This window comes from Haliaeetus albicilla, chromosome 6, assembly GCF_947461875.1.
Source record: "Haliaeetus albicilla chromosome 6, bHalAlb1.1, whole genome shotgun sequence".
Lineage (NCBI taxonomy): Eukaryota > Metazoa > Chordata > Aves > Accipitriformes > Accipitridae > Haliaeetus > Haliaeetus albicilla.
In genome coordinates, this window is record NC_091488.1 from 5,112,702 (window position 1) to 5,140,276 (window position 27,575).

General features: G+C 38.4%; 1 protein-coding gene across 1 annotated transcript in view; it reads left to right on the top strand.

Annotated features, from left to right (window-relative positions):
- IL1RAPL1 (interleukin 1 receptor accessory protein like 1) overlaps positions 1-27,575 on the top strand; it is a 728,553-nt gene that overhangs the window by 545,263 nt on the left and 155,715 nt on the right. Inside the window, exon 6 of the mRNA XM_069784874.1 lies at positions 18,906-18,980. Within this exon, the coding sequence (XP_069640975.1) occupies positions 18,906-18,980 (75 nt within the window). The remainder of the gene's footprint in view (positions 1-18,905; positions 18,981-27,575) is intronic.

Consider the following 27,575-nt stretch of genomic DNA (forward strand, 5'->3'; position numbering starts at 1 on the left):
GTTTGACAACCTGCTGGCAGCAAATGTTAAAGTGACTAATTACGTTACATCCTCTACAGCTGTAGTGCGTTACAATGCAGGCTAGAAAACGGGTTTCTGGCAAAGAATCCCAGCTTTGGGAACCAGGTCACTAATACGCCGTGGCTGGATGAAGGAAGAGCGCTGGTGCTTGATTGATGTGATGTGACCTGTACGGAAAGCAGCCTCCCCAGCCTTTCAGGTGAAAGCAAAGGCTCTACGTGAGCAGCCTCCAGCAAAACGCGGGTGAATTAATCAGGAGACAGTGGGGAGAAACTTGAAGATTAATGTGATTTTGAAAGGGTCATTAAAAAAGTTCATAGCAGTTCACATCGCGTTAAAGGAATTATCACGGTCATAGCGTTGCTGTTTCATAAAACCGGCATGCTTTATTCAGCAATATGCCCATAGGTAAAGGTATAAACTGCTTGAGTACAGAAATAAAAACCAGTTTAAAAGTTTAATCTGACGTTTCTGTCAAGATAATATAGTTTACATTTTCACTGTTAAAATATTCAGAAGCACATGGAATTAGTTCTAAAGTTAAATTACTAAATCATGGTTGATTATAAATATGCTTTCACTGTTAGAGCTTGTGCAGTGACAAGCCTATTTCAGTCAAATGCAAGACATCACATTGTGACCTTTTACCAAACAATCACTTCTAATAATTGTAATTGCCTTGGGCTAGTGAATGCTACTGTTACACTCATTTTCACAATAATTTTACATGTGTTTGAAAAGATGTGTCATACAACTTTGATGCCCAACTTACAATAGTTCGGTATGATTACAGCTAATTAAATCAGATGGGAAAACTGTGCTTATTCATGTTGATTGCTTGAATAAGAAGATCCAGAAATTTGTAGATAAGACCTATAAAGTATTTCCCGTATTCTCACTGTAAGCCCGAACTGGTAACTTTTTTCTTTTTGTTCAAGTTTTGCACCCAGAATTGTTCGCAGGTTTTGGAAATGTGGATCTCTTGATGACTCTTTGTCACTCCAAATTTCAATCAAGCATTTAGTTTTCATTTATCATGTAAGGGTTTTTTTCAAAATGCCTAAGCCAATGATGCCCAGCAGGAAGTAAATAAGGAGGCTAACTTCAGGCAATCACTTCTGATGCCACTGAGGTGGTTTTAAGACTTTTCTCCTCCTCCATCCATCCCCTCAACTGTAGTCCCTGCAGTATAGCTGGGAAAATAAGTTTTGAGTGTCTACCTATAAGTCTTAACATTTATTTCCCTTTTTGTTTTGTTCTGGGACCTTGAACTTCCATTCCTAGTGAAAAAAACAACTTAAGGGGAGCTCCATGCTGATGAGTTAGTTTGCTCAGTAGACCTGTTACCTACAAATAACACAGAAGACCAGCCCACTGGGTTTGCACCAGGCGACACGTTGTGAGAATGGTCTCGGACTGGACCAGCTGGCCCAGAGGCAGAGCTTCTCTCTAAATCAGTAGGGAAGTTGAACCAACTGCTCATGATTTTAGGACAAACTCCTCTAGGTCTGTCTGAAGAGCCGCAGGTGGGACTGTGGGTCCTGCATCCAGATCCACTTTGGGAAATGGTTTCTGTGGAAATGCTTTATGTTGAGGAGTTCAATATGGACTGCTATGAATATTTATAAGGTTGAATATAAAATACAGACAAAAGTGCTGAGCAGCAGGAAAATCTTTAAGAAAAATGAATATATTTAAGTAGTTACCTTATGGCAGAGTAGTTTAATACTTCTATCAGCAAATAACTCTCAGCAGATAGAAGGACGATGGGGATTTTGCACATTTTAATTTTCATTTCTCAAAAACAACAAATAGACAGAGGCTATTAGACAGTCTATTTTATTTCCTTGAATCTCCTACTTTCATTAGAGGTCAGTAGGATTTGCTCCTACTTGTTCCAACTTTTAGCCATCCTAGGATTACAGAAATGTTTATTATTTATTTTACAATTAGCACACAGACATCTGTCTATCTTTTCTGTGTTCAACTCCTGTCTTTTTTCCATTTGTGTATTTCCAAAGCCCCAGAAAAATGCATATTATAGCTACTTAAATGTCTGGGGAGGATGGGGAGTGGAGAAGCTAAAACATATCTGCAGACTGTGAAGACAACAGTTTATACAGAAGAGTACAAAAGTAGAAATGCCTATTAATGAGGTAAATCAATTTTAGTAAGTGCATCTTAAGGTGCATTTACAGTAATAAAAATGCTAAGATGTGTGCAAATGATCTCAGTGTATCTGATTGTTCTTAACTTCGAAGTACCTTTTTCTGATGTTGATTCATAAAATTAATAAAGTCTATTGTATGAAGTAATTCTTGAGATTAAAAACATATTTTAGATGTTCCTAAGCCTGCTGCCAATGCTCAGCTATTAATAACTTGGCTATCACTTACAAGCAGCTTTTAGTAAGTCTGTTTTTTCAAAAAATGACAACACTTGGCAGAGAAATTGGCCCTTGTAAAATCTGTAAAAAGTTAAAGTAAATTTGTAAAAAGTTTAGCAGTCAAAAACCCGTTTTAAGAAAGTCTGAGAGAGTCTCATTCTCGTGTGAGTTCTTGTGTCAGAACTCCAGCGCGAGGGTGTTCTGTCATGGGCAAAGCAGAGGTGGATGGGAACAAAACAGCCTCCCTTCTTCGTCCAGAACATCTTTATTAGAGAAAATACAGCAACGTGATTAGGAAGATAAAAATTTGCTAATACAACAAAGATTATTTCTTTAAGGTCCCTTGACCATGAGTTGGTTATTTTAACCTGCTTTGAGCAGAGGATTTGGACTAGGTGACTGCCAGGTTGAGGTCCTTTCCAACCTCAACCATTCTATGGTTCTGATATTTCACACAATGATTACACTCTTAGAAACTCTCTCTGAAATATCCACATATTGATGAGGCATTCTGATTAATATATAAGGCACCAAATACTTGCAAAAATTACAAATCTTTCAGCGTCACTTTCTGTTCAAAAAGATTTATTGCAGCCTGCTTTTACTATCTTTACAATATTTGATTGTTAAATATGTTTTTTGAAATCTGTCCAACATTGCACGTGATAATTTTCTAGCATGATTTGCTATATACTTATAATTTTTTTTTTTTTTGCTTTTCTTTGCACTCCATTTTTTGTTAGCTGGTGGATATAGTTTGATTTGGTTTGAAGTATGTATTAAAGCTAAATCTCCTTTCTCACCCTTCCCTTTAAAAAAGAAGGAGGGAGCAGCAGAAAAGTTGTGCGTACATCAAGGGACACACATTCACTGTGACTTCTTTTGCCTTCCACATTACTTCCTAGCATGAGGTTTTCCCCAGGAAAATGGCTATGGCATGGCTCCAGGGTTCTTCCACACCACAAATTTTTCCAATTTCTTGCTTATTGATTTCTGGTAGCTTGAATCCACCTTGTACTGTGAAGCTAGTTGTACTTCCAGAACAGAAACACAGAATAATATATCTGGCCTCATACCATTTTCATTATTTGTTTCTTTACTTGCTTTTCTGTTGCTGTCATGAATTAAATATATTCATTTCAAATTTATCAGAAGCGAGTCTGGCTGAACAATGCTTCACTTGTAGCATATTGATGAATATTTTTGAAATACGCATGAAGGGTAAATATATACATATGGAATTGGTTTGGGACCCCACAAACACTTGATAAATTCACTTCTATCAAAATAAGTAGCAAAGTAATGATAGGGGAGAAAGCTTCAAGTGCTGCAAGAACTTGAAGCTTTGCATTTATACATGAAGCAGATAATTTCAGCAGAAATGTGTGATGTTGTCATGCTTTCCTCCACTCTTCCGTATGCAAAGTGAATTTGGGAGTGATTTGCTTTCCTTTCTCATTCTCTTCCTCTCTGTCGCTCAGTATGCTTGAAAATGATACATATTCCTAACAGAAAGTACTCTCAAGTTTCCTTTTTCTGGAGTGCTTTTTCACTTTCTTTTGAGCCTGCATTGTGGCGGTGTCTACGTTTGCAATTGTAATTAGTTCACTCGATGACTACTTTAAGTTAGTGCACTGCAGCCTATTAGCTTGTCACCACCCTAGTGAGGTACCATTCCTTGCTACGTCGCCTTTTATTGGGTGTTCCCCAACGATCAGCTCTAAACAACTACAATGAGGCTTTAACTGGGTTTGTGTTAGACAAATCGGAAAGCTGAGCAGAGGGGAAGGAAGCAGAGAGGAACACCGTAAGCGTGGCGTTTCTCAAACTGCTAAAAAAAAGTAATAGTAATTACCTTTTTCTTTTTTAGTTGATTTGAAAAATAGTGTCATTATGTACTTTTGGCACTGATCTGATACTTTCAGTGTTTCTTCCCAGGGTTATATATTATGAATCAGTCATGAAGGGCCTGTGATAGCTTAGGAAGTCCAACTGAAACCCACTTGTAATAGTAAAAACTATGCCATCGTAGCTGGATGGTAGTACGACACAACACAGGAGAAAATTTCCATACGTGCCACCAACAAGTGTTACAGGTAGATTAAACTTCTGAGGGAGACAATAATTTCTGGATCATCTGTGGGAGAGGTTACATGGAAGAAGACAACAAATATTGTGACTATGCATAACTGAGATATAACTGAGTCAGAAAATATTAGAACAGTCTTTATGCTTTTGACACATATTCTGACCCTTTATACCTGATACAAAGTGCCTAGTTTTCCTAAATACCTAGTGCCTGTGGGGTACAGTGGGAATGTGGTATCCAGAGACTTTGAAAATGCATCTAGCTGTCTGCATATTTTAGTAATTAAAATACACACCTTTAAAATGCTTGTTTCTCATCCCTCGCCCTTGTTAATACGTGGAATTTACTAATATAATTACTATGAATTTAAAACATCCATAAAGTCATGCCTAAATTAGTGCATACCTGTTTTTATTTAAAGTATAAAAAAAAGTGGTGAGGCTAGTCTTTTGGGGTTTGTTGGCTGCATTGCTTCTTTCTGAGATTATTTTACTTTGTCTTGGAATGTAATGTAGGAGCAGAAAGTATCATCTGTTGTTCATTTGACGCAGAAGACCGTCACGTCTTCCTCTGATAGAGCAGCTTGCTGTCCTGTCTGGGGAGGCATTGGGTCCTAATGTTTACTGCCTAAATATTAATAGCAACATAGAGTCTGTGTGATTACTGAGAATTTAAGAGTATTAAACAGAAGTCCCAGTCTTTTGGACAGACCGACTGCTCCTAGCCAATGCACTACGTAGCATAATAATTTTTATTTGCCTTCTTTCTCTGCTTAAAGGAGCCAGAGCCGTGTAATGTAATAGGTACTTCCCACAGCTGTTTGTGGGATGAAAATTTGTTCCTTACTATCAAAACTGAACACAGAAGCTACAAGGATGAAATATTTCCAAGCAACAATCTTCCAATCTATATAAGAATGAGGATTTTCTCAAGATAACAAACTTTTCCTATTCTCTCTATAATTTTATTTGGCATCTGTAAAAGCTGCAATATTTCTGATTCAATATTTTTCTTTATTTCCCAGTAAAACCAATTTCAATTGTTATAAGGTTGCTACAGCTCTACATTTTTAGGTTCTAAATAGATTTGGTTTTATTATCTTGTGGCTGAAGTGACAACTGTTTTTTTCATTTCTCCAGCATGGCAGGTTATGCACTTCTTTGAACATGCAAGGGAAGTCAGCCATATAAACTAGAAGCAAAGAGTATTTCTATGCAAAATGAGTTACGCTGATACTTGCTACAGAGACTCCATTACAGATTTCTTATCCATTGGGAAAGAGTCTAATTTGCTGGAAAATTGAGTTTTCAGCCAAAGAAAGCTTTTCAGACAAGTCACTTGCTTTCCAGGGATTTAGATTCCTGCTCCTAGATTTACACAAGGATTATGGTACCAAGTGGGATTTTCAAAAGCATAGGAATTAAACGAATGGGATCCATATCATGTCATGAGTTTTTGAGAACTGGCATGATATTTAGGCTCCTAAGTACCTATACCATATTTGAAAACTGGATTAAGGCTCTTAAATCACTAATGATATGTTATAGTGAAGTATTGTGCAGTTGCACTTAGTTAGCTCAGATGCTGGAAGCAGCACAGATTTGTTAGCAGGGCACTCTTCCCTCGCTCACCAGCACAGGTCATTAAACTCCTGAAATAGAGCATTTTAGCCCAGACATGATAGTGTCTTAATATGTTCTTTCTAAAGGGGTCATACAGCTCTGTATGACACTGAATAGTGCCTTGTAGACAAACTCCAAGATAGATTAGGAAATGCTAACACAGCTGGCTAGTCCCTCAGCTGAAATTTGAGTTTGTAGTATTTCTGATCTTTTAACTTTGGCCTTGATTCAAACCAAAGTATTGTGAAATAGAATGTGTTTGTACCACAAGAACCGAGAAGCAGAAACCTAGGCAGACAAAGAGTAATATTAAGCAGACCTTACTCTAAATGTTGTATCCAAAATGAACACTTCTATTTTAACCCCAGAAACCCCAAAACAATGTGTTGTGGTGTTTTTAAGATATTTCTGTCAAGGAAGGTAGACATTTCTACTGAAAATTCCAGAAATAGAAAGTTCCTGAGTAGCCCTTACTTTTCTGTGTAAACAATCTGTACATGCCATTACAAATTCGTCCTTATGTTCAGAAGAAATGACGAGCTTGGGGAAAGATAAGGGAAGGCCTTCCAGTTCCACTTCCTCTGGCCTAAGATATTTGATTATGAAGAGAACTGAGTAATAGCAATCAAGAGACTTATTGTGAATTTATGATGGTAGAGATTCTGCAAAGAAATAGGACAGCATAGATTTCTAGCCAAAGAAAACATGCTTCGGCCAGATGATCTGATGTGCAGATGCTTTAATAGGCATTAATTTCCTTAATTCATAAAATGAACTTTATCCAACCACTGTTTTCTGTTTCTAAAGGAAAGTAAGAGAAGATTTCTTTTAAAAAATGTCAACTAAAGAGATAGAAGTGTGTCATCCTTTCCCACTTACAGTATCTGAAAAAGAAACACCTCAATGTGATCTACATTGTTTGCCAGCAATGATGCTTTTTTTGTTTGTAATTAAAAGAGGGGGCTTTGTGTTGTTTTCTTTTAAAACAATATGTAATAGGAGTATTATTTTCAACAAGATTTTCTGGTTTTGGAGCTTGCTTTACAGACATTTTAATATATAAGTATATACTTATTTTTTACAACTAGGGTGGTTTTTTTATGCACCGAGCATTAAATTATGGTTGTGTAACCACCAGCTCTGGTAACATTTCTACAGACCAAATGTTTATGGTGTCTAATCTCTGTTTGTTGCCAAGTAACTGTATGATATGTGCTAATATAACATCTGCCATGCAGGGTTTGTATAGCGAGCTTTATTTAAAGCTCGGTGCATCAAATAGACAATAAGCACCAGATATCATTGTTCTCAGGCATGTTCCCCTCCCTCCCCTTACATGGACTGTGTAACTTTTTTGGTTTTAATGTCCTATGGTAGACCTTGATTTCCTACCATGTTACAAAACAGAAAAGCTATGGAAACTAAAAGTTCAGGGCTTAGACTTCAGGCAAGATTTGTACAGAGATAATGCAAACCTGAAGTCCCCTGTGCCAGGATGTCTGCTGTTATAATGGGAGTGTCTGTACAGACACTACAGAACCAGGCAGAACATCTGTATGATAAACTGTAGAGATGTACAGTGCAATTTGGACGGCATGTCCCCCAACTCCACCCCCATCCAGTCTGCTGCATAGACACTAACTACTCAGGACACCCTGGGGATTCTCCAGACTTTCTAAACCTGACTCTAAGTGCAAATATTTGCTAAAAATGAAAAACCTGCTGGAGATTTTTTGGTCCAGTTCCCTGCTCAGAGCAGGGTCAGCAAGGGCAGGTTCCTGAGGGTCATGTCCAGTTGGGTTTTGAATATCTCCAAGGACGGAGACTTTACAACATCTCTGGGCAACCTGTTCCTGTGTGTGACCACGCTCATAGTGAAGAAGTTTTTTCTTATGTTTAAGGGGAATTTCCTGTGTTTCAGTTTGTGCCATTGCCTCTTGTCCTGTCTCTTAGCACCGCTGAGCAGAGTCTGGCTCTGTTGTCTTTACTTCCCCCATCAAGTTTTTTTACACATGGACAAGATCCCGCTGAGCCTTCTCTTCTCCAGGCTGAGCAGTCCCAGCTCTCTCAGCCTCTCCTTGTACAAAAGGCTCCAACCCCTTAATCATCATTGTGGCCCTTCACTGTCCTTCTCCCAATATGTCTACACCTCTCTTGTACTGGAGAGCCCAGCACTGGACCCAGCAGTCCAGATGTGTCTCATCACAGCTTAGTAAAGGGGTAGGATCACCTACTTCAACCTGCTGGCCGTGCTTTGCCTAACGTGTCCCAGGGTGCTGTTGGCTTTCCTTGCTGCAAGAGCACATTGCTGGCTCCTGTCTAACTTGGTCTCTACGATCCCAAGGTCCTTGTCTGCCAATCTGATTTTCAGCTGGTTGGCTCCCAGCCTGTACTGGAGCCTGAGGTTATTCCTCCCCAGGGACAGGACTTGGCATTTCCCCTTGTTGAACTTCACGAGGCTCCTGTCAGACCATTTCTGCAGCCTGTCAAGGTCCCTCTGAGTGGCAGCACACCCATCTGGTTCATCAGCCACTCCTCCCAGTTTTGTGTTCCATCATCCAGGTCACTAATGCAGAAGTTAAACAGCGTTGGCCCCAGCACCAGTTCTCGGGGTACACTGCTGGTACAGGCCTCCAGTTGGACTTTGTGCTGCTGGTTGCAACCTTCCGAGTCCAGCAGTTCAGCCAGTTTTCAACCCATCTCACTGTCCCTGTACTTGGTCCATACTTTATCCATTTGTCAATGAGGAAGTTATGCAAGACAGTGTCAAAAGCCTTGCTAAAGTCAAGATAAACAGCATCAACTGCTGTCCTCAGGTCCACTGAGCCAGTCGTCTCATCACTGAAGACTATCAGGTTGGTTAAGCACAATTTCCCCTTTGTAAATCCATGCTGACTACTCCCAGTCATCATCTTGTCCTTCATGTGTTTGGAAATGGTTTCCAGGACTATTTGTTCCATCACGTTCCTGGAGGTCAAGGTGAGGCTGGCCAGCCTATGTTCCCAAGATCCTCCTCCTTGCCTTTCTTGAAGATGGGAGTGACCTTTGCTTTCTTACAGTCCAAAATCTCTCAACTTAAAAGCAAAAAAGCCTGCTTGAATGGAGCAGATCAGAAGTAGCTGCCTAAGTGGACAGAAAAGCTAATGTGCACTCAAAGAGAAATACAGAAAGCAAAAAAAGCCCTCACAGTGTTCACGAAAGTAGAAATTATGGATTTTTCACACTTACTTTTTGGGCCACAAGAAAGGGTAGTACGTCCAAATTTCTAGCAGAGCAAAGACAGATTCAGAAGACTAAATCACTGAAATGACGCGCAGAACAAATGAAAGAGGTGTGCAGGTCTACAACAGAACTGGAACAGAGAGCATGAGAGCAGGTCGCCTTTTAAATCAGATGATTTTGAAATAGAGCAACAGAATTAAAAGGTTGACTACAAATCCTGAAAGAGGAAACTCCATGCAATATGTAAAAAATTTAATTGCAAGGCCTTTAAATGTCAGCTCTTTGGAAGAGTTGAAGTGGTCAGGGTGCATAAGGTCCTATTCCCTTTACAAGGCCTCCTCGGAGGCTGAGAAATCTTATTCTGAAATGTCAGCATTATCAGCAGAAAGATTTAATTATGAAAAAAAAGCATAGAGTGTCTAGAATTTGTATTCAAAGGTCATGAGCTACAGTATTTCCAAGAACTGTCTGCCCTAACTCTCTAAAAAGGAGAGAATAATAAAAGCAAGGCAGGAACAGATTCACACATATTACTATTCAGTTCCTAATATCGGTGTCCTACAATAAATGACTTCAAATGAGGCAAAATACACTCCAGTTACTTGGGTTTGAAATCTAAATCTGAGACAGGGTATACAAAATAATAGGCCAAAAATGAAAACTAATGATAAATTTCAGATAAAAATTTTAATGATTGGGAAAAGATTGAGAAAGAGAAATAATAGTGAACACTAAGATTCAACTGGCAAGCATGAAAGTGAGGCTGAACAAGAAAACGTAGGTATCCCTAATTAACCAGATAATTAAATGAGATTTTCTTCCGTTAAGAATAATAGAGTCATTGTTAAGACAATGTGTGTTTGGTCTAGTCACAGAGAACATAACTTTATGATACTTGCTCCCCCATTTTCTATATTTTAACCTAGAGAAAAAAGAAAAGAGAATAGATTGAGGGAACTATGTGAAAAGGAAATCTATGATGATATGCAGAGAATTTTTAATAGTGTGTGTTGCAGAATGCTTGCTTGATGTGAAATGTGTGAGTCTGGCTTTTCTTACTTGTTTGCCTAAACCTCATGATTTATATAACTCTCTGTTTAACTTCATGAATATGTAATGTATTCAGGTAGCCCAGTTGTTAAGAATACTGCACATGTTTCTATTTGTTTCACAAGCCTTATACAAGATTTATACAACACACCACTGAAGACTCTTCTAAACAAAGGCATAACCTAACATGTAGATATAGGAGCAAAAAAATACTCTCACGTGTTCTAACTGCAAATAAGTATGTCTACAAGTAGTTATAGTAAGGGTCATGGTCCATATAGATCCCTCCAAAAAACATTAGTATGGGCTTCCAGACTTAAGATTGCTAGGAAACAGCCTCCCAGAACTTCTCATTTGTCTTGGAAGAGAAACAATAGCAGAAACTGCAGCAGATACGGTTTAAACTGAGGTGAACTGGATTTGCTTAATCCTGTTCTCACACAGTAGTAAAGACAAGGATGTTTTAGGGAAAGCTCTGTGTAGATAAAATTGGAGAAAAAGCCAAAGTCAAACCAGGAGCGTAGTGCATGAGTACTAAAACATGCCAACTGTAGTGGTCTCCTCTGTCCTCAGGTTATTTTGTCTGCTAGTCGTTGTCACTAGAAGGGCAGAAGGAAGAGTCAGAGGCTGCACAAAATGCCATTTCCCATTGACATGTTTTATAAGAGTGCCCTGTCACGTGTGTCAAGCAACGGGTGTGGGTGCCCTCCTCCAGAAGTAGAAAAATGGTTATGCAAAGCATCCACTTAGGGCACTCAGGCAGGATGAGAGATGGCTCTTTTGACCTAGAGGACTTATATGAGCCAGTACTATAAACATGGCAAAACAGACAAAATTCCTGCTGAATGAAATGCTGGTGAGCTTCACCATTAAACTGAAACCTCAGAGAATCTCCTGGTGGAAGTTCTCCTGGATGCATGGTTTCATTCTATTGCTAAGAGCTTTTATTTTAATTAAACACACAGATAATATATTACATGCTTGTTTATAGCGACAACAGCGGCAAACAACTTGTTCACTATTTCTCAGGGTTTTTTTCAGATTATCTGATGTCTCTTAGATGGAAGTGGAGGGACAAATTTAATAGCCCATACAGACAGATCAGGCTTTAGCATGACATACTTTTCATATACCTACATAGAAAATCTCATTTCCGTTATCTTGCTCTAGGGATTAGTTTTGCACAGAAACCATGGTGTAATGCAGAGGAACTTCATGCAAGAGAGAGAAAATTATATTTTGGATACTTTAGATCCTTTAATATTTTTATATGCCTTTTTGTATTTTGGGTCTCTTCTTTTTTTGTGGGGGAGGGGGAAATCCTGTCCCTATAATAGAAAGTCTTTTAGGATCAAAGCCTTGCTTTATTCCTTCCTCTCCTCTTTGTAAGATCGAAATATAAATTCTAAATCTGCCACGCAGAGAGACCAATACTGTCAAGATGTTAGGCTGATATTTCACTCAGTAGTTTTAACTACCTATAATCTTTAGTTCTTTTGTATTTCAAGACTGCATTAACATTTGTGATGACAGCATTTTGATTATTTGTACTTTTTCCTTGGAGACCACTGGGAAATGTCACTGTGTGTTCAAGAAAACTAACAGAAAAAAAAGAGTGATACATAGATCTTCTCTGAAATCATAGGGGTAGCACAAGTGTCACATCAGATTCAATTAGAGATGAGCAGATAATGAAAACGCCAACATCTGGCTGCATTTGCTCTTCTCCTCCAGTATTCAACCTGTTGTTAATCACAGGGGACTCACAAGCTCAAAACATTTTAAAAGACTTCTTGGAAATACTCTTTCCATCTTCTAAGATTTCATTTTAGCAATGCCTCTTCTTTTCTCAATAGGCATCATTGAAACTTTTGCATAATAATGGCCTCTTTATTAATTACCATTTTATCTGCTTCTGCACTTTCTCCCAGGAAGTGCTAATATTCTGTTTAATGCATTGCATAGTTCTTTTAGGAAAATTTCCTTACGTAAAAAAATTGAGGACTGTAACTTCAGTTTGGGAAAAACATCAGAAGAAAGGTTTAGGTATGAGAAATAAAGACCGTTTTCATTTGTATGCTCAAAGCGATAGGGTTGGGGTTTTTTTAATATGTGGTAAGGATAGACAATGAGAAAGTCATAAACTGAAAGAAGAGGCAGACTTTTTGTCTCTCAATGCAAGATTCATGGGAACATTTCAGAAGATAAAAGCTGATCTTCAATCAGTCATAGTGATAACTAAGTCACATTAGGCAGCTCATTTACGGTCACATGCCTATGGCTTCACACATGTATCTTTACTATCCTTATACGTATCTGCCCTCAGTTTGAACTGCTTGATTCAGGGTATAACCAGGCTTGTTCACACAGTGAGGCAGAATATTCTTACAGGGCTGCTGTGCAATTCATAGCATACGTGATTTTAAATGATGCCCTTGTGAATGGAAACTAACCTGATTGTAACTGAGAAATGAGATTTAAGGTTGTTAGAAGTCTCAAGCAGGTATAAAGGATTCTCTTTTTATGGAAGACCTTGCCATGTATTTATTTTTTAAAAGGCAATGATTTCTCTAGTGATATATCTGAATACATAGGGCTATACTTAGGAGAAATAAAGGAAAAAAACAACATCCTTGCATTGCATTACTTAAGTTTTGCTCTGCTCATGATTGCTCTGAGGAACCTCAGAGTTCTCAATATTAATATTCATCTGGACAGTGACTGTGTATATTAGTGTTTCAAGACTGCAGGTTCAGGCTGCACATAATTAATTTTATTGCAGCCTACTGTAGACTACTGCTACTGCACTATTTCTTTTACAGACATTACTGTTGAAAAAAAAAAAAATAAAGCAAACCCAAAAGCATACATCAGTGTTTTCCAAGGTACTGCAGTTATCAGCTGAAATACTATAGTTTTTCCTCCTATTCTTGTAATTACCTGTGATTCCTAAATACCGCCATCTACGGCAGCTTTTCATAAATGATGGCTTTCCAATGGCAGTGCTTTATTTCAAGACCCCTCTCATGAAGTGGACACTTAGCAGTCTAAGTGCCTGAAGGTTCAGCTTTACAGTCAATCAGACCTAATATCCCTCCTCTGACAGAGGTGCCTTGTCCCCGAGGTCATTTGCCTGTGCCAAAAATAGCAGAATGAAGAAAGGACAAAAAAGAAACCCAGGCTCAGAAAATCATCAGGAAAATAGATTGTAATGAGGAATTCTCTTAGTTTCTAGAGGCAAGCTAAGAGATGAGGAATCTTTCTGAACTGCAGAATGAATTAAAGAAATGGTGTGGACTTCAAGAGAAGAACTCCATCTCTCTGGTTTCCTTTGATTTCAAAGTATAGGAACATTTTGCTTAGCATACTAATGAATTCTTTCCCCCATTCAGCCCTGTGCTATAGTTGCAATATCTTCCAGGGACGTCAGTCATTTTTTCTAAAAATGGTCTAAGTTCATAAACATAAGAGGTTTAATCTCATTGTATTATCTACAATCTCAGAAAGATCAGAAGGGTTTTCATCCTCGGAAAGTAAGTTTTAGTTCAATAAAAAGGCTGAACAAGAACTGTCCTAAAATATAGATAACTTGGAGTGGCCAGGTAAGGCAGCCATTCCTGTGAATTTTTGTCCTTGCGGGAAGTGTCCAACCAATAAACTGGCTTTCTGAGGTGCAGACAACTCCACACAGCCCTGTGTGCCTCTAAAAAATGAAAATGAATTGTAATCATTACAATCTGCAAGGACGAATCTGAGAGAACTTTGTAAAACAGACATAACCATAGATCTTTGGTATCATTATTTTTCTATTATAAAGATTGTGGGTTTCGAGGCAGTTCCTTCTTTGATGTCCAGATTTTGCTGTACCGTTTGGATTAAGCTTTCCTTCATTAGCTGTGTTAAATTCTAACAGGTGGCTGGTCTCTCCAAATAACAGAATTTTGCAGCGAGCAAATGTATCATGTGACCATAAACATCTAAAGCTAAAGCGGCAGATTAGAAGGAGGAGTATGGAAGTAGGTGGCTGATGTAAAAATATTATCTTCTGGCTAGTTTCCAGTCGGGTGACTGATTGTGGTGGCTCTCAGTTTCATTACCGCAAGACAAATTGTTCAATATGTTTTAAATGTACAGCCAATCTGATAGACATGGAATGTGAATTTAGGCACTTCCTCTTTGAGTAGGATCAATATGTCTGCAGCTGAATGGTATCTCTGAAGTCAGATATTTTCAATACAGCTTCAGAATCGGTTACTTCACTTGGGATTTTTTTTTTTTAAACTTTAGTTTCTTTCAAATGAAAAACAAGTTTGACATATTTGTTTTCAAACCATTCATCACTGATGGTTCAGAAATCAAATACAAGGTGGGCTGTAAACTTGATTTATGATCCAACAGCTTTTTGTTGAAAGAATCTGACCTGTCAAACCCCATTTTTTTGAGAGGAATATACCAGTTTTGGTTAACTTTGTCTGGGATAAGGTTCTCGACTCTTGAGTGGGAAAGAAAAAAAAAAAAAAGAAAAAAAAAAGGCAGTGATAGAGAAAGAAAGAAAGGAAGAGAAAAAGGTGGGGGGTGGAAGGGGGAGAGAGGGAGGGAGAAGTGCACCCATGCATCGGTAGATAATAATATCCAAGATCTAAGATTCTTGCCAAGAGACTTGAGAACTCTCTCATGCAAGAATAGGAATCTGAACACTCTGTTCCTCCTGTATGACAACCATGTTGATAACTACTACCTGGTGGGAAGAGGACCATCTCTTTATTTTTTTTTAAACACAGTCAAAAGAGTTCTGGTTCTTTGCATACAGTACAGAACAGGAAGTGCTTTGAAATCATGGATATTTTTGTAGGACATGAAAATTATTGCCTTCCTCCATCTATTCACTTAAAAAAAAAGTATTTAACCTGTTTAAAAGACCAGCTGTAGTTGTGACTTTTGTAATTTTTGTTTGATTCTTGCTATTTAGTAAAAGTTTAGGAAGAAAGGATTAAATTCTGGTTTTGCTGTTCAGTTTAGTAGATAACTGTGCCTCAATATATCCATCTGAAAATTGTATTAATTTTGAATAGCCTGTTGCATGGTGGGTTGACCCCGTTGCACCCCATGGTTTGAAAGATATGAAACAGCTTATAGCAGATGCATAGGTCTACTTCAGAGTTTCTAAACTGAATAAGGATTGCAGAAACTCTGCTGTCCATTAAAGTTGCTATCTGGGGAGAGTGTAAACTTGAAAGGGAGAGAGGCAGCTGGAGAAATACCCACCTCTGCCTTGGTCCACCTGGATTAATTGCCAGGAAAACATTCATACATTTGTAGGCTAAAAAATAGATAAAATAACAGACACTAAAGGTGTTGATTGACTGAGGGCACATTTCAAATAACCTTTGAAAATCTGATATTTTAAGTATACAAAGTTATTCAAATTATTTTCCTTGCCTATATTACTCCCAGTCACAGTATTTCCCTATAGCCTAAAACTCTGGAATGCAGAACGCCCAGGGATGCTTTCACTTTTCCAGATGGGTGAAGGAATTGGCCCTGGGAGATGTGATTGGTTGTAGTATAGACATACCCACAACAGCGTCAGGTTGGTAGGCATCAATAGGAAATGCAACACTGAAATACTGATATTTGCCTCAATTTAGAGAGCTTAGAGGTGCACTGTCTTATTAAGCATGAATTCTTCCTGGCCACAAATACTGGTAACTATCACTTTAAAATAACTATACAACACCTCTGGTGTATCTTTGTTTTAATGTTGATTAGGATTTTTATGTACTCCTGGATGATGGGACAGAGTGCACTCTCAGCAAAATGGGTGGAATGGGTGACAAAGCGGAGGGCAGGGCTCCTGTTTAGGGAGACCTTGATAAGTTGGAGAAAGTCATGGAGTCCAACAAAGGCAAAAGCAACGTCTTGCTCAAGGAGTGGAATAACCCCACGCAGCAGTGCAGAACCAGGGACTGACTGAAAAGGAAAAAGCTTTGCAGGAAAGATCCTGGTAGCCCAGGTGGACAATAAGTTGAGCATGAGTTGGCAAAGGCAAGTTGGCAAGAATTTAGCTAGCAAGTCCAGGCGGGTGATCCTTCGCATCTCTTTAGTATCGGTGAGGGCACATCTGGAATGCTGTGACAAATTTTGGGCTCCCCGGCGTACAAAAAGACATGGATGTACTGGGCTGAGTCTAGTGCATGCCACAAGGTGGTTGGGGGCTGGAACACCTGAAGTGGTAAAATCTCCATCCACAGAGATGTTCAAAACATGACTGGGTGAGGTCCTGGCAACCTGTTCTATCGGACCTGCTTTGAACAGGAGGTTGGACCACTTGGCCTCCAGAGGGTTTTTCCAGTCTACGTGTTCCTGTGATTCTGATACATCAGTTATGTGTCTAATTTATTATTTTCAGTAACCTTTTCTCTGTTAAATTATCTATTGAACCTCACAAGATGTGGGAAAATTAAATTGGGCACAAATTTTATAATAACTTCATACTGTTGTTGAAGGATGATTTATCTGCATATATTAACATCCTGTGCCTATTCATTTAAAAGTAGGAAGCCTCTTAGAGACCTGAAGTACAGGACCACAAAAGTAATGTCAATCTTTGCTTAAACTGAGAAAAATACTGTTTTCTAATCTACTTATTTGTTGCATTCAGATTAACTCTACCAGTTACTATATCTTTACTTACAATGAGAGAACTTTGTTTGCTCAAAGAGTTTCAAAACAGATTTAGAACAACAGTGACTCAGAAGACATTATCTGAGGAATGGTAATTTTGTTGAGAATGACAGAACTGCAAAACTAAATTTAAATTCATAGTGGATGATGTTTAAAAAATGTCAATGTGCTGATAAATTATGAGCCTTTACAGAGAAGTTAAGAAATGGGAATGACTAATTTTGCAGTTTAAGGGAAAATATATTTCAAATCCTTTTCCCGTCCACCCACTTTAGCCCCCAAGGAAAAAAAAAAAAAAGAGAGAGAGACAAAGAGAGCTAAAAAGCATTCAAATCGGTGTAAAGAAAAGTAACAACCCAGAGATGTTGCCAAAAAGTCTGTCACAGCTGTGGCTCTCTCCAAAGTCTGTAGTGCAGAATGATTTCCTGTAGAGAGTAGAAGCTGTTGTTGGAAGAATGAACTGAAAGAGGGTATGTGGACCAAATCCAGTTCTTTTCCCATCCTCAAAGAGATATTCTGATTCAGTCCTAGATCTGATGGGTCAACATCCCAGACACCAACTGGGTGGGTTTACACTCTGGTCAGATAAAGGAAAACCTCTGTAAAGCAGAAATGTATGAGTTGATAATGAATCCATTCTATAATTGCTGCACAGTTCAAATTAATACTGTAGATTTTAAAGGGCATTGATAATTTAATTAAAGAGCAGGGGAAACATAGTAAAGAGAATGCAACTAAAGCTCTCCTGCAATTCAACTGACAGGAGATGAGTGTGTTTAGTAGATTAAACCCATACACATGTGGATGTGTGTGTGTCAGTAAGAAAGGGAACAGTGATTTTGACAAGTTGGAGGGAACAAATATTATAGAGTTATATCAAAATGTCAGATGCACTTTAAATCTCTGACAGCCCATAATCTCTGTTAAAGACTGAAAGTTGAAAAGCAAAATATCAAAATGTTCCAAGTGACTAGAAAAGTTGGAGCTTTCCCATGAACATTTACTATCAATTTTAAAGAAAAAAATAAATGAATGCTCTTTTTTTCATATAACATGCAGTCATCTGTCAGATCAGTAAAGAGTACACTTGCTAACAACAGCAAAAGTAGTAATAATCAATGTCACTGCTATGAATTAAGTATACAGATGATGAATCTAGTAGAATAGCAGCACTATTTAGCTGCATGGATTGAACACACTTCAACAACCTTCAGAAGGTTTTTGACCACTACCAAACTTCCTATTCAACAATTTGCATAAGTCTACTAATATTATTTCAGGGTAGATCAAAAGGGAGGAGGGAAGTCATCCTATTAGGAATCTTGACATTATTTCACTGTACCCATCCCTTGGATTTTGAGAACTGAGCCTTTTTCTAGTACTCCACTTTGAAAATTTTCACTGATGGTAATATCTTTTAAAGTAAAATTTTCATCAACTCTTCAAAATTGTTTTACAGTAACTTAGTTTATAGTATTTCTCTGTTAATGACTATATTTAATAGAAAGGTAATTGAATATTATAACAAAGTATGAAATGCTGGATAATATTTATGAAAATACAAAATTTTAACATGTCAGTGCATGGTTTTTGTAAGGGTTTAAAGAGATGACTTAACACAAGTGCCTTCAATACCTTGGCATGTGAAAGATTCTAAATTTGGTGCTATACTTACTCTCTAAAAAAAAATATTTACAGCAACTGAAGGTGTGAACTTTATTTAAACAAAAGAAAAAAACGAAGCATTCCTGAAACAATAGGCATAAAATCAAGTCTTATTCTACCCAATAATAATCAGAAAACTATATATGTGAATTTCTTTCTTTTCTAGCACCACTAACAGATAAACCACCAAAGCTTTTACACCCCTTGGAGAGTAAGCTAACAGTTCAGGAGACCCAGTTAGGTAAGTAGCAAACACATAATTTCTATTCAAATTGTATGAAGGTATTAGATGTGTCAATGTATGATGGTCATGTGATGGTATGTTGGCATTAATAATTTCATTGAAAAGGCATTAAGCATACTTTGTTTCCATGCCGAGATGTATCATACACCATCTAGAAGACTGTTGTTCACAGAAAAAATTGGTAGTAATTGACACTGAATACTAAGCTCTTGAATATAATGATGCTGGTTTTCACCTTTGCCGAAAGTCTGTAGTTCTAAGTGTACGTGAGCTTTTCTTGCTAAACTTCCTCTTCTCTGTATATTTATATATATTTACTGTGGGATTCAGTAGGATTTTGTGGTTTAAATTCTGCTTGCGAGACTGCTTTGGCGATTAGTTACGAACTTGCAAAGATGTTCTGTAATTATAAATGTTGTGCTGGTCTAAAAACATACAGCAAACAGTGAGAAGTTAACATAATAGCATCTGATTATTCTGAATGTATGAATATATATGTAAAGATTAATGGAGAGAAACTGATGCATGAAGAAACCATTTTGTTTCACTTTTTCTAGCCTAGTGGATAGTGGGTATGTTTTGTCACTTTGTTCTCCTACCACCGTGCAGGTAATTAAGGCTCCAAAGCTAAGTGCATGAGTTACTACGGTTTGCAGGATATAACAATCCATCTCCTTTGTGGATTGACACAGAGGGCAACTTGTAAGAAACAAACAGTCCTCAGTAGGTTACACTGGAATTATGCTTTTGTGTCAGAACAGTAACCTATTGATAGATCTTCTAGCATGTTAGCTACAGGGAAAAAATGGAAACAAATCTGGTGGTTGTCTAAATCTTATAGAAAAAAAAAAAGAAAAAAAGCAAGCAAAACTCGGTACATTCTGCAGCACACCACTAGAAAAAGCAGAAGGCTTGCAAATTAATTCTGACAGTCATTGGCAGAACATGTTATGGTGCTTGCCAGCTTATGGCTAATAGTGGCCAGAGAATAATTAATCTTTGTTTTGATATTCATAAAATATTACTTAAAATGATTCATGCTATTCAGGTAATATTCTGACATGCTGATATACATGTTTTCAGAAACAATTGTATAGAAAGGGGGAGATGTAACATATTTCCTTCTAGAGCTACTTTCTGTTGTTCGGAAGATATTGTTTCTGATATACCAAGTCAGAAAACTTTTCCTTGATGACAATCCTAGATGATTTTACCTTTTCATTTGAACACAAGCCTAAGGAAGAGAAAGCAAAGCGACTCCACACATTTTTTTCCCAACTAGTGTTACTTACTGAGATATTTTTGATGGGAAAAAAAAAAAAAGCAGAACCTTTTGGGGCTTTGATGTTGTCTTGCTAAATATACTGCATAGGTGAGACTATTTCAATAAGACTGTCATTATTAATGGCTAGCTAGAGGCTTTTTATCTATGATTTTTAGAATTAATCATATCTTCAATTTCTCATAGTTCTGAGAAACAGATTAAATAATTTAAGAAGTGCTGGGCTTGGAAAAGACACTTTTCAGAAAACTAAATACCTATGAATATGAAGGAGTTAATTTGAAAATGTCACTTTCAGACACAGATGGGAAAGTCTGACCGCAAACGAATGTGAAGCTACAATACTTAGCCTTATATCAAGAAGTTACAAGAATATATTAATTTGTTGTTCAAAAGCCTGTGAAAAAGCCTGTGAGAACTGGAGCAAGTGCAAAAAAATGATAGTCCCTGACACGAAAATTATGTTGTTCCACTCTTAGTTTTAATGTCTTGGTCCTGCTGGATAATGTTTGAAAGGTCTATGTTTCACTTTCACTGAAGAAAGCTAGCGTTCTTTTCAGGCAGCCAGTTCATACCCTTCAAAAAATACAAAATATTTTAACGTTGGAATAATTCACTTGGTCAAACCTTAGAGAGCCACCTAAGCCACCCACCTGAGGCTTGGGGTGACCACATGTTGCAGACTGGTCTAGACACTGCCAGAAAACATGTTAGTCCTCCAGAATGTGTTTGGGGTGGTGGTTTTGTCCCTTTTTTGGAAAATAAACCTGTTGGTGGAAGGGGAAGAAGTGGCATGGGTGGCACAGAAAAGGGAGAGCAAGGAACTAGGAGCTTGAGGTAGTTTGGGATTTCGTTAGCAGGTCACCAGTTGGTGAGGTGGGGAGCTGGGGTAATCCCCGCCCTCCCCCCACATTTCTGTACTTCTCACCTTGCAGTCCTCCACCTTGAGTTGGAAATGAAGCAGGTTGCAAGTGTCAGGCAGGACATACCCTGAGGGGGCACATCTACAATTTACAGGGATGTGTGTGCTTCTGCAGGTGCACATGGTGTGCTGAAACGTCAGCAGCAATGGTTCACCTCAAAACCTTCCCCTGCTGGCAGGCTTCTGGGGAGTGGTGTTGGGCACACTTTTGAGGAAGCCCTTAGTAACCCCAGTGTGTTTGCTGCTGAAGGAGCTACTGGAGTTCAGTTCTTAAACAGGGCACCTCCATGCAGTGTCTAGATCAAGGTGGGAAGACTCCAGGCATATCTCATTTATTTGGCTCTAGCACTGCTGAGTGACAGAGATATCTGACATTTATTGCTGATATATATTGGTCTCTTCTATACACCAGCAATTAAAATTAATGTCACGGGACCACAGACCTGTTGTATTATTGTGTTGCATGGCTTCTGTAAAACAGCATCAGACCAAGAGGTGATTGCACGTTAAGGAAGGAGCTTCTCTAAGGGGTGACTGGTAGAGTCTTATGGCATAAGCAAACAACGGCAGTTTGACTTGCTAAGACAAAAGGAAAGAAACGAGAGCTGTAGAATCTGCACACCTCAATCCTATGAGCCTACAAGCTCCCATCACACTCAAGCTATCTGCAGTTGGTTGTAGGAAAGGTGTCCCGCTATTCACCTGATGTTTGGGAGAGTGTTAAGCATGGCTGCACTGCAATCATAGAATCATAGAATGGTTTGGGTTGGAAGGGACCTTAAAGATCACCTAGTTTCAACCCCCCTGCCATAGGCAGGGACACCTTCCACTAGACCAGGTTGCTCAAAGCCCCATCCAACCTGGCCTTGAACACTGCCAGGAAGGGGGCAACCACAGCCTTTCTGGACAACCTGCTCCAGTGCCTCACCACCCCCACAGTAAAGAACATCTTCCTAATATCTAATCTAAATCCACCCTCTCTCAATTTAAAGCCATTACCCCTTGTCCTATCACTACACGCCCTTATAAAAAGTCCCTCTCTGGCTTTCTTGTAGGCCTCCTTTAGGTACTGGAAGGCTACTACAAGGTCTCCCCAGAGCCTTCTCTTCTGTAGGCTAAACAACCCCAACTCTCTCAGTCTGTCTTCACAGGAGAGGTGCTTCAGCCCTCTGATCATCTTCATGGCCCTCCTCTGGACTTGCTCCAACAAGTCCATGTCCTTCTTACATTGGGGGCCCAGAGCTGAACACAGTACTGCAGGTGGGGTCTCACCAGCGCAGAGTAGAGGGGGAGAATCACTTCCCTCGACCTGCTGGTCACGCTTCGTTTGATGCAGCCCAGGATACAGTTGGATTTCTGGGCTACTATTGCACTTCGCTGGCTCATATTCAGGTTTTTTCATCCACCAATACCCCCAAGTCCTTCTCTGCAGGGCTTCTCTCAATCCACTCATCGCCCAGCCTGTCTTTGTGCTTGGGATTGCCCTGATCCACATGCAGGACCTTGCACTTGGCCTTGTTGAACTTCATGAGGTTGGCACGGGCCCACCTCTCAAGCCTGTCCAGGTCCCTCTGGATGACATCCCTTCCCTCCTGCGTGTCGACCGCACCACACAGCTTGGTGTCATCGGCAAACTTGCTGAGGGTGTACTCGATCCCACTGTCCATGTTGCTGACAAAGATGTCAAAGAGCGCCGGTCTCAATACCGACCCCTGAGGAACTCCACTCCTCGCTGGTCTCCACTCAGACACAGAGCAGTGTGCTGGGTTGCGTGGTCCTTGTGTGGACCCAGGGTTGCTGGGTTGGGTGGACTTGCCCAACCTTTGAAGAGGGACTCTCCCATGCCGACTGCCGCGCAGTGCCTTGGCCTGACGCGCCGCGGCCTGTTTGCCCGCTCTGTTCGCCTCCCTCCCTAGGGCCGCCCTTGGTGGGAGCGGGGGGGCGGCCGCCATTACGCGTGGCCCTGCCCACGCTTCATCAGCTGCTCTCCCTCATGGACCTGCCGGTTCCGGCAGGTTTCTGGGGTTTTCCCAGCTCAGGAATCCTCCCCATACACCACGATCCCCTGCTCCGCGCCTGCCCTGCAGCCGATCGCCTCCATGAGCGACCTTAGAGAGTCACAGGAATCTGAGGACCTCATCTCAAATCTCTTTTAATTACACTGAATAGGAACCAGAAAAGCACAGGATAGCAGCACAGGATAGAAATTCAAGGAGAAATTCATTTCTCAAAAGCTTTTCTTAAAAGACAGAATGAGACAGCCAAAGCACGAAGCAGAGAAATCCTAGATGAGGAAAGAAAGATTAGTTCCCGACTTACTCTGTTCTGCATTTAATGTTTTTTGTTTGTAACTTCACTTCCAATTTTGTAATCGATAACTTAATCCTGTTGCAAGGGTAAAAATACTGGTTTCTTTTTAAGCTTTTCTCCTGTTAAAAGGGTTCATAGGTAGCTGTGGTGACCTCAATAGGAACTGCTTCTCTGGAAACAATGACTCCAGATAAAATATTATATCAAATACAGCCTACAGAAGTATGCAGCCTGCAGGAAGCTTGGAACTATAAGGAGATGAGGAGTGTTTTTCCACTGAGCCACTCTGTGGGCTGGCAGCAGCATATGCCCAGGAGGGGAGAAAAGCAGGCAATGAATGGGAGGCAAGGCACAGTTAATGAAGAACAACATAATGACCCAAGGAACCGCATCCCACAATATTCTTCCTCTTACCGTCAACGCGCTAACAAAATCAAATGAACAAATCCCTGCTAACATAAAACAACCCCTTGTAATAATAATAAAAATACAACCCTTTCTGTTCAGACCTGTTCAGAAAGGAATTAACATTGTTTCTTACACATGAAAAATCCTAAAACGTCAGATAACTCTATTTTTAACTCTAGATTCATGTAGATGTTATATATTTATAATATAAATATATCATATCCATTATATATATATTCCTATAAAAATCATGTTCTGTTTTCTCTATTGGTAAATCCTGAGTCTTTTCAGTTTCACCTGTCTTTCAGGTAACATTGTTTTTCCCACCAGCACTGTCAAATATCTGTCCTCCTCAAGGAAACAGGAAGAATACTTTTAGTCTGACTTGAGAAAATGTGATTTTAGTATCCAGTTAGTCCATCTTCATGTTACTAAAGAAGATAGGTGTGCCTCCACAACAGGCAGTAATAGATCTGAATTAAAAAAATGCAAAACATACAATAATTACTTTAAACATCTCACAAGCTAGTTAGCCTGTGTCCTCTCCATTTTTCAATGCGTTTCCTGGTTCTGCACAAGGCTGTAACTTGAAATGCCAACATTCACCTAGAAAAATAAAGCAATTGTTCAATTATTTTTAGCTAGGCTTGATGTTAGAGGAAAGAAAAAAAGGAATAAAGGATTTCCAGCACTATATGAATGGACCCAAACCATAAGTTTGGACAGGCACCTAAACACTTTCTCTGTCATCTGAATGAAATGCATTTTCCTGAATTTCATCCAACACTAAAAAATCTTGTGAGCAAATATGCAATGAATTTTTTTCCTATTTGTTCTAGGGCATTATTTCAAGAAAATCAAATTGACTGTTATCACCTAGTTAATTGGTGCTTGCTTCTTTCTCCCCCTTCCCCATGCATATTCAAGAAAAAATGTCACTAAAACGGCTTTTAATATATTACTTCTTAAGTAAGAATACAAAGAAGTTCCAGAGGTAAATCATCAGAGAGAGTAGAATGCTACTTCATTTATAGCACTGTGTTGTCATTAAAATCTTCCACACAAATTGACCTTGTTAATGATAAAAGCCCTCCTTAACTAGCTTAATCAGTAGCTGTATAAATAAATTAACTCAAGTGATATGAACTAACTAGCAATCTGTGCCTCCTTTCAGGATGAAAATTAAAATGAAATAATATCTACAATTATAAATTTTTACCTCTACACATTTCATCTAAATGCTATATTCACTCTGTAATAGGAACAGAATTTTTTTCATTATGATGGAGGGATTTTTAAGTTTATCTGTTTGATTATACCAACATTCTTTAAACCAAACTGAGCTTTTTTCCAATCATGTGATTCAATTGGACACTTTGGTTCTTTGATATATTCTATGGTTAGATTAACATAATATGGGCAACAGTTTCACATGGGAATAAACAAAACTGTAAATTCAAAATTTTCCTCACACATATAATCTATTTTTTTATTTATCTGAGAGCTGGGGTTTTCCTTTCACACAACAACTAGGGGTGTTTTGAAAAGGTAAAAAAAAAAAAAAGTCCTTTTTTTTTCTGTTTGAACTATTTGTTGTAAAAAGTTAGTTTTCAACAAACCAATATTTTAAAAGAAAGTTTTCATTGAGAAATTCATAACTTCACTGTTCTAAAATATTTTGTTTAAATATCATATCATAATTTGTGGGCTAAAATTCAGTTTCATATACTCACCTAGTCAAATTGTAGGTCTTTCAATGGAAAAAGCTTTGCTTAAAGACTCACTTGCACGGTTAATGATTTAACTGCAGACTGGTTCATGAAAACTCAAATGTTTGAAATGTGGTGTAAATGGATGAAGAATATGTATGCTCTCACCATCTGGGGGGAAAAAAAAAAAAGTGTCTTTGATCACTTTTCCCTACAGAGATAGACATCAAAATGTAAACCAACCATTTAGGAAAATCATGTACGGACAATATTTACCTAACTCTGACATGGGTGACAGTTTCTATATTGCTATTAATTTTATTGTCTTTTTTGTCAATGATAATAGCTAGATACCTCAACCAGTTCAAGCCCTGTTGTTGTAGGCTCAGTGAGGACCATATGGGAGAGACTCATGGAAAACCAGGGGGCCCCATGAAGTATCAGAAACAGCAATAACAGCAGTGGGGTTTTTAGTCAATTTAAGTAAATTTAGTAAATATAAGTATTATCTTCTGCTTTTTATAGAAGTGCTCAAGCGGTATCATTCAGTGAGGCAGAGTTGGAAGGGAAGGAAAGATCAAAAAGCTGGTTTCTTTCTTTTTCCAAAGCAATGCTATGAGGAAACTCAGAATACCTGTTTTACCATGCGTGTAGTTTTTTTTTAATCTAACCAGATACAAGCTGACCAAAATCTCATACATGTTGTTTTACACATTCTACTGGAAAGAGAGAAAATAATTTTCAAATTTTGTCTTGGCATTTTCAGCTCAGCTTTCCAATTCCAAAAAGAGAAGAATAGCACAGAACTATTTTCCCAGAGTAAATAATGGACTGAGGACTTCCAAAGGTCTTGACTCAGGGGAAAAAAAAAAAATCTAGCAAAGAAGAAAACCGCATGGTAATAAGGGAATTTTTAATCACTAAGATCTGATTACTAGAAAAAAGAAAAATGTTTCCTAAGTACCCCATAGTCCCTTCTTGAGACTTTCAGCCTTCAGATTGCATTAATTGAACTATTCTGTAGCTGAGGCTGTCCATGAAGGGCCAAACAGAGTTTACTAAAAAAGAGACAATAAGCGAGTCAGAAACGTTCAACTGCATTAAGAAAAAGTTGGCAGTCACAGCTCAGTGACAACACGTCGACTGATTTTCCTTCCACTCTTTTTCCTAATTAAACAAACACTAAAAGGTCAGAGTTCAGATATTAGAAATAGCATATCTACGTATTTTAAATGTTTATTTTTCTCTCTTTCTCCATCTGTGTGTGTATCTGAGAATAAATATATATACATGTATGCCTAATCTCTCCGTATATATATAACATATATATGTATAGACAAAATTTGACAATGCATTTGTTCAAATTTTATCTCACTTTATTAATGCTTTGTCTGGGAGACATTTATCTGATTTAATGATGGAATAATAAAACTTCTTTATTCATGTTAGATTATAATCCATTAAGAAATGTCTGCTCTAGAGGATACTATAAACCATACTTATCTGAGGCACTATGTTAGGCATCTAAATAGGATTTAATGCGATAAAAAATGTCTGTTCAGTCTCTCTGGAACTATGTACATTTCATTCTTTAGGTACAGATTAGATACATGAGAATTTTCTATTTCAGATTGTTTGGGCAATTTTTCACATTTCCTATTAAAAGCTAAACATCCAGTTGATTTTTATAATACCAGAGAAGACTGGAAACTCAAAAGATTTCCCATATCAGTTGGATAATCATCCAAAAATTTGGTTTCCTATTTAAGACTTTTTTAAATAATCAAAAATCATATGTCTTTTATTAGCAGAATAAAATATAATCAGATACAGCAAAACTTCAGTAAGAATCCTCTGTGGGAATCAGCAGGATATAACTTACTGTAACCAAGATTATAATAAATACAGAATACCATATACCAAGAAATGCAATTTAGAAATAGGCACATACTGTACATGAT